The following is a 10,782-nucleotide window of genomic DNA, read 5'->3' as shown; positions in this document are numbered from 1 at the left end:
AATCAAGCCGCCCACAGTGTGAAGATATAGGATAAAGGGAAAAACGTTTAGTGCAGGATCAAGTCTAGTAAAATCCCATTAAAATTACACATATACGCTAGTTATTCCGGGCAGACCTGCTGGTCTCATAGTCAGTAGGGTTTGAACCTGCGTGGGGAAAACCCAATGGATTTTCAGACCATTGCCTTCACCACTCCACCACGACTATCCCGATAACGAAATGTCTTCTATTCCTTTTCTCCAGAGATGCTGCCTGACCCGCTGAGTTACTCCAGCTTTTTGTGTCTAAAGTCCAATTAAAGATAGTTCGAGGGTCTCCCATGCGGTAGATGGTAGTTCAGGACCACTCTCTAGTTGCTGATGGGAACAGCTTCTTCCCCACAGCCATAAGGCTGTTAAACACAACGAATAAGCTATGAGCTATGATCTGCAAAAGTCTATATTATTATTTGTTATTTGCACTATATTTTATTTATTGAACTTTTTCTTTTTTTTTCGTTATCTACTATGTTTACATTTTCACATATTCTGTTGTGCTGCAGCAAGTAAGAATGTTATTGTCCCGTCCGGGATATATAACAATAAAACACTTTTGACTCTTGGATGGTTCAGTTGCCTGTTAACAGCAGGGAAGAAAATGTCTTTGAAACTGGAGGTGTGCTTTTTCACACTTCTGTCCTCTAGTATCTTTGCATCTGTCCCTCTTGCCTAATGCCTCCAAATGACTTTGGCCTCTTCCCTGTGGTTTGCAGCTCCGGCTTCGTGTGGGACGTCCCGCGGGGGAAGTCCCTGCCTCTTTGCGTTCTCCATCTCCCCGCCTCTGTTACCAGCACCAACCTCACCCCGCCCCCGGGAGCGGCCGCTAGGAGGGAGCATCCACCGACTGCAGCCCACCGCTCATGAATGTTGAGGATGGCTGACCTTTACCCGCCCAAGATCAGCCTGAGTCTGATGACCCGGGAGCCTCACTACGTCCCCGGGTGAGTGAGTGAGTGAGTGGGTGAGTGACTGTGGGGAGGAGCCCACCCACCCTCCGCTGCTCCGCGCCGGTTCCCCCTGCCTTTGGCCTCACTTACACGTCCAACTCGTCTAGGTTCTTAGTTAAAACGAATCTTTGCTCGACCATTTCTACTTCCTTTGATAAAGTAAAGTTCGCTGCAGCAGAGGCGCTGGTGTGTTTAATGTCCCTATGGAAACCAGCAACTCAACAGTGGTTTTCAACGTCTAAAAGCTCAAGTCTGGAGAAGTATATCGACTGAAAACATCGCATGTCCATTCCCCCCCCCCAAATGCTGCCCGACCCTTTTTTTAAACTTCAAAATAGACTTTATCCAAGTGATAAATATATATAATTCATGAACCGTGCAAAAAAATCATCCGACATTTTCGGAGACTATGCAAATTGTTCAATACAATTTTTTACATTTTTCAAATTCCACCAAACTGTCCCCCACCCGTGCCACTCATGTGGCCCCTGTCCAAGTAATAAATATATATAATGTGTGAACCGTGCGAAAAATTCATCCGGCATTTTCGGAGGCTATACAAATTGTTCAATACAGTTTATACATCTTTTAAATTCCACCAAACTGTCTTCCACCCGTGCCACTCATGTGGCCCCCTGGCGTGGGATACCTTCCCTTATTTTGAGGGGCGTCTCCACCATACCGTGCCCCCCATGTCCAGCAGCGGAAGGACCCTAGACTGTGGCCCTCCCCCACCGAGCCTTGGCGTTGGCTGCACCGAGCTTCAGAGAGTCCCTTAGCACGTATTCCTGCAGTCTGCAGCGGGCCAGTCGGCAATATTCCCTGACGGACATCTCGCTCCGCTGGGTGGTGAACCCACTGCGTTCCTCCAGGACTTTTGTGTTCTGCTCAATATTCCACCATCTGACTCTATTGTGTCTCTTTATACCCTTGCCAGCTATTGCTCTTTATTGATTCTGCCAACGTGATACATGTTCTACATAAAAGTATTGTAAAAGTGCAAACTGTTGTACTCTAACTCGTGTTATTATAGCTTGGGGATTTGAAAAGTTAGTTGTTAAACCATGAAAGCCAGCAACAAGATTCAACTACATTGTATATAAAATAATGGATTCTGTTCATGAATAGTTTCTGTCAGTCCTTTCAAACCTGTTTCTCCACCTTATGCATGTCTATACTTCATAAATAAATCTCTTTGACATGCATTGAACTTATGAAAGACGGTCACAGAACTCAAATTTCTTCCAATCAGTTTTCTGCTACTGAATCAAACTCAGCAGTCACAACGACATGCTACGTAAGTGTGACTCTCCTTCCTCACCCTTCTTGCTCTGCAGCCTTAGGCATGATCAGAACCACAACATCAATCCTGCAGTGTTATTCTAAAATGATTGAATTGGTAAAATGATACTATGACTTCTGCTATTGCTTCAAAATCCAGTTTAGTTTAGTAATTGTCACGTGTACAGAGATACAGTGAAATGTTTGTTCTGCCCATGTTATCCAGTGAAATCATCTACATCACAACCTGAGACCACTCCAAATGCACGACCCAACGTTTCCAGTAGCAGTCCATGTGCTGCCGTGTGCCGAGTTTGCCATGTCCCACTTCCCGAACCGATCACATAACTTTAGGGCGCAGGAGATGAGTTTGTGGATCATTTATTCACAACCGCTGACTCTCCGCTTCACCTTCCACCGCCACCATCTTGTGTGTGATATAGGGATTAACAGCAACAAACATCGGGTCAAACATCATCTGTTGGGGGGAAAAGGAACAGTCAACATTATTATCACTCGCTTTCACCGGTCAGTGTACCGAGTATAAAAGTTGGGAAGTCATTTTGCATCCGTACAAAACATTGGTTTGATCACATTTAGAATATCATGTGCAGTTCTTGGCACCGCATTACAGGATGAGTGTGGAGGTTTGGGAGCAGAAGCCAAAGAGGATCACCAAGATGTTGCCTGGATTCAACAGTATTGTCTATAAAGAGAAGTTGGACAAACTTGGGTTGTTTGCTCTGCAGCATTGGAGGTTTAGGGTCATCAATAGACGTGTAAAAAATTATAAGAGGCATGGTTAAATCTGTGGAATTCTCTGCCACAGAAGGTAGTTGAGGCCAGTTCATTGGCTATATTTAAGAGGGAGTTAGATGTGGCCCTTGTGGCTAAAGGGATCAGGGGGTATGGAGAGAAGGCAGGTACAGGATACTGAGTTGGATGATCAGCCATGATCATATTGAATGGCGGTGCAGGCTCGAAGGGCCGAATGGCCTCCTCCTGCATCTATTTTCTATGTTACTATGGGTATTTCCCCAAATGTCAAATACAAGAAAGCATAGATTTATGGTGAGAGGGGAAAAGTTTGATAGAGGTTAAGAGACAAGATTTTTTACACAGAGTGTAGAGGTGGTAAAACTAGGATTAGCATAGATGGGCAACAATATGTTTTAATTGAATGATTTAGTTAATTAATAATTTAATTAATTAATAATCTCATTAATTAATCTTGATTAGTAATGGTGTCAAGGGTGATGGGGAGAAGGCAGGAGAATGTAGTTGAGCGGGAAAGATAAATCACCCATGATTAAATGGCGGAGTAGACTTGATGGGCCGAATGCCCTCATTCTGCTCATTGAATTGATGAACTTATGAAGTGTTCATCTTTTACCAGAAAAATAATCAATCTTTTGTGATATCATTTTAGATATGCTGGTTATTGTCCTCAGTATAAGTACAGTCTTGGGCAAAGCTATGGCAAGCTGACTTCTAATCTGCTCACAAATCCTGGAATAGCACACTCTCGGCATCTGCTCCTCCAGCCAAACATGTGCAGAGAAACCAACTATAGTGTGGGTACTAAGCCAAATCAAAATTATAAAGCCAGCAGGAAAGCACAAAAACTGACCGACTCCATGGTTTCTGGCTACAAAGGTTAGTTCTCCAATAAAGGTTATGTTAAGAAGTTTTCTTTTTGTAGGCAAATTGTTAATTAATACAGGGAACGGTAGAAGGTATATATTGCATATTAGTTTAGTTTAGAGATACAGCGTGGAAACAGGCCTTATCTTTCGGCTCACTGAGTCCGCTCCGACCAGCGATCCCTGCACATTAACACTATCCTACACACACGAGGGACAATTTTAACTTATACCAAGCCAATTAACCTACATACTGTACCTGTACATCTTTGGAGTGTGGGAGGAAACCGAAGATCTCGGAGAAATCCCACATGATCATGTGTAGAATGTACAAACTCCTTACAGACAGCACCCATAGACAGAATCGAACCCAGGTCTCCGGTGCTGTAAGCACTGTAAGGCAGCAACTCCCAAACCTCCACACTCGCTGCGTCAGCATGCCACCCTATTAGGTTAGAAAAAATGTAAATGAACTACTGATGTACTGATATGTTTCTGGTCTGGTTAAGGATTAGCTGGACAATTAAAAATCATGCTAGGAAGTTATCCAGACTTTCTTCACATTTCAGATACAAGATGGTAGGCAAAACTGCAAAGGCTAACAAACCCTGGAGCATTAAGGTTAGGGTTATCTGGATTTATTCAGTGGCTTTTATTTAGTCCATCATAAGCTAAGTCTTGCCTGTGAATCACTGCAGCAATATCCGAGGGAGTTTTACATTTCAATTCCATTCATAAGTGAAATGATCTGTGGTGTTTTTCCAGAATATTTTACCTACCGTCGGTAATTCCGAATTCCGATTTTTTTGTTTTCCTAGAAGCTGATGTCTCAGAAAAATGTTTCAGTTTAACACTCACAAGTTCCCTTTTCACCAGAAGCTAGTTCCCTGAAAATATTTGCCCTCTCCCATTGAACATACAATGTTGAACACAGAAATGAAAGACAGAAAAATATATTTAAAATTAGGGAAGATTATGTTAAATGTATGTATAACTGTTCGGTAATTTGGAGAGATCATTAATTATTCCAGTCTTACATATGATTACATGATTATAGTTTTCTTTCCTATTTGTTCCAACCATATGCATTTGAAACTTCAGTTTGTATTTTTCTCTTCTACTTTTAATAATAGGTTTTGTTCCCAGAAGCGAAGGCTATTTTTCAAGAACTTTCACTGAAAACTGCTTGGATGCAATTGCACAGTTTGAAAGAGAACAGCTTAAGGTTGCTTCCAAGAAACGAGAGATGGATTTGATAAATGCATTACAGACTGGGAAAACTACGGCGAAGACTGAGCAAGAGAATAATGTAACAAAACCTGTGCTCATCTCTATCTGTTTGAACAGAGTGCAAGCATTCCCATGTTTCTATCGTTCCTGAACTTCAACACCAAACACGACCACAAATCTTTTTTTTTCTTCCCTGTTCTTTCTCACTCAAATCATTCTGTCTCAATGTTGCTGACCAGTTTGTGTGTGAACTGTACTTAAGGCATAGAGGTGTGGGAGCCACAATCATATTCAATAGAGGGCTGGCTTCAGTTCATAAGTTCTAGGCGTAGAACTATGCCATTCGGCCCATCAAGACTACTCCGCCATTCAGTCATGGCTGATCTAGCTTTCCCTCTCAACCCCATTCTCCTGCCTTCTCCCCATAACCCGACACCCTTACTAATCAAGAATCTGTCAATCTCCACCTTAAAAATATCCATTGACTTGGCCTCCACAGCCGTCTGTGGCAATGAATTCAACAGATTCACTACCCTCTGACTAAAGAAATTCCTCCTCATCTCCTTTCTAAATGTACGTTCATTTATTCTGAGGCTACGGCCTCTGGTCCTAGACTCTCCCACAAGTGGAAGCATCCTCTCTACATTCACTCTTTCCAAGCCTTTTTCTATTCGGTAAGTTTCAATGAGGTCTCCTCTCATCCTTCTAAATTCCAGTGAGTAGAGGCCCAGTGCCATCATGAGATTGGCTTCTCCTGTTATTTCCCCATTAAAATAATTTTTTAATGATTATTCTTTGAAATAGTTGTAAAATGTAACACATTTCTGGATCTGTCTTCTGACCTCGCTAAGTTATTGAAAAATGTTTCCAATTGTCACTTAGAAAATGGGGGATTGATGGTCAGCGTGGACTAGGTGAATGCATAATTCCATCTTAACACCCACTAGCTTATGTATATTTCACTTTGCTTTCTTTATAAAACATTATAGCAGTTCCTTCTCACTTTGTGTTCTTTTAATGGACTTGTGTTGGAACTAATACTTTCTTCCTTTTTTTTAAGCTTGTAACAGTCAAATACAGGACACCGTTTGCTGTAGTTGCTACCAATCCTGCACCTTATTATTTATCACATTCATATAAAGTAATGACCTCTCCATACTTGATGAAAAACGAAGACCCTGATAAATATTTTATGTCTGGTATGTCAGCTTCATGTTTTCTCTTTTGTGGATGTGAATATAATGACATACTTGTGTTAACATTGCTTTGAGTAACACCTAGGATTAAAAGGACATTGGATTTTTGTTGAGACCCTTTGGACAAATACATCACAAGGAATGAATCATGCTGTCCTTGAAACTCCTATGATGAATCCTGGAGCTACATAGAGTTGGATACTCACATATGGTGCCTGGTAAGGGCACCATGAGTGAGCTCTGAATTTTCAGTTCTTTTACTGCATTCTGAATCTCACCTCCTTTCTGAAATGTAATATCTTTGCCAGTTGCATTTTTATGACTTTGCATCACAGTCTGTCGTTTTTCTCTTCCGTCTCTGATTCTGTTTTCATAATTTTCCTACTTCATTTTAATTCCCTCTATTTCTTTGATGAGAAATAGAGGAAAGATTTGCCCCTCAGCTGAGAAGTAATGGAACGATTTTCCAGAAGGATTCACAGTGGTCACAGACTGAGTTTGGAATGGATGTGAAAGCTACAATGCAATGTTCAATGGCTTCTACCCTTCACTACTCAATTTCTTATGCTTTCTTCACTTCTTTGTCCCAGCATCATTTAAATTACTTTTCACAGGCAACTGAAGCATCCTACCTTATCCAGAGAGCAGTCCTGAACTATCTATCTCATTAGTGACCATCAGACTATCCTTGATCAGACTTTGCTCGCTTTACCTTGCACTAAAAGTTATTCCCTTATCATGTATCTATACACTGTAAATGGCTCAATTGTAATCATGTATTGTCTTTCCGCTGACTGGATAGCACGCAACAATAGCTTTTCACTGTACTTCGGTACACATGACAATAAACTAAATAAACTAAACTAAATACCCTGTGCACTGTCCATTCACTTCATTGTAAACTCTCCCTAATGTTTACTCTTTGAAGAATCTGGTCACTGTCCCCTCTGCCTCCCCTTAGCATGCGGGAATCATCCATTCCTCCCACCACTACATCCTCCCCAAATGGACGATAAGGCCAATGCTTCTTTTTTTTTTTTTTAATGTCCTTCCATCTCCATCTCACCTTCCACTCCACCGCTCATTGCCTCTCCCAGAAAGATGCTTTGTGATTTTTAACACTTTCTCAACGGGTACTGATTGTGGATGATCAGTCATGATCACAGTGAATGGCGGTGCTAGCTCGAAGGGCCGAATGGTCTACTTCTGCACCTATTGTCAATATGATCTTGTCACATACAAAAAATAGATAATTGGATAAAGATCAGCATTCTTCACTGGTTATGATTCTTTGCTAATGGTTGAAATATTTTGTGTAACTTTTAGGTTAATTTACAATATTAGTTGAACAGACATGTGATGTGGGAGTGGCCAGATAATTTGTTGTATACTTTACTGCATTTGGTGCATGACACTTAAGAACTACTGTCCATTGCATGTTCATAGGGTACAAGGGGCATGTGCCTCACTCCCGATTTCTGCTTGGGTCAGGATATCCTACCATCACCAACTGTGCCTTGATCGAATTCAACCAGATGCATAATAAATCAAAAGCTACATTGACCCCTACTATAAATTGTGCAAAAGAGAATGGAACATTTCCCCGGATTGTGCAGCTTTATCCCTCAAATCTTGGAATGTTGCCCCAGTATACAGGGCACGTACCAGGTAGGTGCTTTTAAAACTGTGGGGACAATCAATGTGAATGATGTAAAAAAATGTTTTACACCGCACCTTGGTACGAGTGACAATAAACAAAACTTATTAATATCTGAAAATCAGTCCAGTGATAGTTGAAATAAGAATCCTCTATAGGTTCGTTCCAAATTCACTGCTCAGCTTGATGTACACATAATCTAAGTCTAGAGTTACGGAGTCATGCAGACAGAAACGGGCTCTTCAGCCAACATCTTCCACGCCGAACAAAATGCCTAGTACCATTTATCTGTGTTTAACCCATATCCCTCTAAACCCTTTCTATCCATGTACCTGTCCAAATGTCTTTTAATAGATTTGTTAAGGCCCAATCTAACCACAAATCACAGCTCTTGAGTCTTCCTCTCTTCTTCACTATGTTTTGGCTTCACTTTTTGCACTACATGTGGCAAAAATGAGGATTTGTATTATTTTGAATTTGTCAATTATTGTCACTGGACCTTTGAAGCATGCTAAAATCTCTAATCTCCTCAACCTGTTTAAATGCCCAATGGAATGTGTTACCAACTTTCTGGAATATAATAAATAAGCGGAATGGTTGGCTGTACCTTGATGTTGGTATGAGTGAAATTTTGATTCAAGAGTGGCAGGTGATCATTGACATTTTGGTTGACTGTTTAATCCATGCTGAAATAGTTTTTATAGATTTAAGAAATTGAATGTAAATTTTGATTTATTTTCAGGATACAAATATCAATTTGGCCACACTTTTGGACACCATACCCAGGATGCACTTGGAATGAGCACCATCCAGAAACAAGCTGCGAATTAAAAATATTGAAGCAAATTTCCTAACCTTAATCAAGAGTTCAAATATCAACATTTAGAAACTCAAATATAATGTATATATTTGTTTACAAGTTGCAAACATTTAACTAGAGCATTTCCAGCAGGCGTAAAATAGTCAAGGTTCTGAACATATCTAAATACCAGAAAAGCTGTAATGACTTCCACTGCTGAACCAGCTGCTAACACACATTGTCACAATCATGCACGTAGAACAGCTCAATGGAATGCACATGACAGCTGATATCTCTGGAGTTGCACTGCACAATCTAGCATAACAAATACAAGAGAAAAGCGAGAGCAAAGAAAACAAGCAAAAACTAAAAATCTCTTGGCCAAGCAGATGAGAGTCATTGCACAACTCCATTACCTAACATCCTGCTGTCACTTAGGGTGGGAAAATATGGAAAACCATTGAGAATCTCAACAACATAGAAGGAACCCAAACCATTTGTTATTGATTCAGGAAACATCTATCTCCAATACAGAAATTAAAATTTAATTCTAATAATCTCATCATTATTTATTCCAGGGAGACTAGAATCCTCAGATCTTTAAGGCTGTGCCATCATGGCTGATCTGTCCCTGCACTGGACTTACCTTCATTTGGTCCATATCTTTTGATACCTAGCTCAGGCATGAACTTTTCAGTTGACTAGGCAATCAAAACCTGTTGGGGAAGAGATTTCCATATTTTCATTACCCCTTTGTGTTGCCCTTCGATGCCCTACCTACAATATTAACACCTGGAAATTTATTTTAGATATTAGATTTGCATTACATTCTGCAAACTTCCATTAGCGGAAATAACTTATTTTTAATCAAATCTTTTTTAATATTTAGACCTCTTCGGATTGCTGCTTAAATGTAAATCCAAGATATTAGTCATTCGTTGATGTACAAAAACTATGCACTTTTGTAAAGTTGAAAGAAATCTTGTAAATTGTTGGTCAAATTGCAGATTGTAGCTCAAAATACAATGATACTTTATTGTCACATGTACCCAGGTACAGAAACGCTTTTTTTTGCATACAAACCCAGTCAAATCATACAGCAGACCTCACCAAGGCAGTACACAAGAGTCGCCATGTTTCTGCTGCCTTACGCTCGTCATGGCCCTCCATGCTTTCGAAGCTCTCGCCGATCCACCTCATTCTTGGTTCCCCTCGCTCTCGACGGTCCACCTCGCTCGCAGGTCCCTCCTTGCTCTCGGCGATCTGGGTCCCGTCGACGCCGGTGGCTTGGAACAGCTCTTGCACATCAAACAAACACTTCCAAATATTCAACGATGTTACACAAAAGCGTATGAATCTAATCTGTAAATTCATGTGATAGTAGTAGAATTAGGCCATTCGATCCATCAAGTCTACTCCACCATTCAATCATGGCTGATCTATCTCTCCCTCCTGCATTCTCCCCGTAACCTCCGACACCCGTACTAATCAAGAATCTATCTCTGCATTAAAAATATCCACTAACTTGGCCTCCACAGCCTTCTGTGGCAAAGAATTCCACAGATTCATCACCCTCTGACTAAATTATGGAATTACTGTACAAACCTAGTCTCTATTACTGCCATAATCCTGTGAACATTACCACCATTATTTCCACCCCTCTGAAGTAAGTCCACTTCTTCTGGTGTGATGTGCCCAAAAGCTTCACCGCACGCCAGATGGAGTCTGACTAATGTTTTCTGCAACTGAAATCAAACTCTTTCCTCTTTGTATTATTGATACAGAAAATTGAGAATGGACATCCATATCACCAGGGAAAAAAAAGGTTAAATCCGGAATATTTAACAAATCTTGTGGCTCATTTTGTCACTTAAAATAATCACAAGACATCTTTTCCCATCAACACTTGAATAAAGACCATTGCTTGCAAATGCTAGTCTTTAATAATTCACTCAAGTGCCTATTACTAATATACAAGTCTAACTGCATG

The 10,782-nt window shown here is 40.7% G+C and overlaps 1 protein-coding gene across 1 annotated transcript; it reads left to right on the top strand.

Annotated features, from left to right (window-relative positions):
- Nucleotides 1-841: 841 nt before the first annotated feature.
- Nucleotides 842-10,754, top strand: fam166b (family with sequence similarity 166 member B). Its single transcript, XM_033031731.1, has 6 exons — nucleotides 842-980; nucleotides 3,697-3,923; nucleotides 5,044-5,219; nucleotides 6,201-6,339; nucleotides 7,783-8,004; nucleotides 8,736-10,754. Exons 1-6 carry the CDS (start codon nucleotides 904-906, stop codon nucleotides 8,822-8,824), a joined length of 930 nt encoding a protein of 309 aa, XP_032887622.1. The 5' UTR covers nucleotides 842-903; the 3' UTR covers nucleotides 8,825-10,754.
- Nucleotides 10,755-10,782: the final 28 nt, after the last annotated feature.

The sequence above is a fragment of the Amblyraja radiata genome, chromosome 1, assembly GCF_010909765.2.
Source record: "Amblyraja radiata isolate CabotCenter1 chromosome 1, sAmbRad1.1.pri, whole genome shotgun sequence".
Taxonomy (NCBI): Eukaryota; Metazoa; Chordata; class Chondrichthyes; order Rajiformes; family Rajidae; genus Amblyraja; species Amblyraja radiata.
The sequence above is the reverse complement of the archived record's forward strand: the minus strand, read 5'-3'. Positions and strand labels throughout refer to the sequence as shown.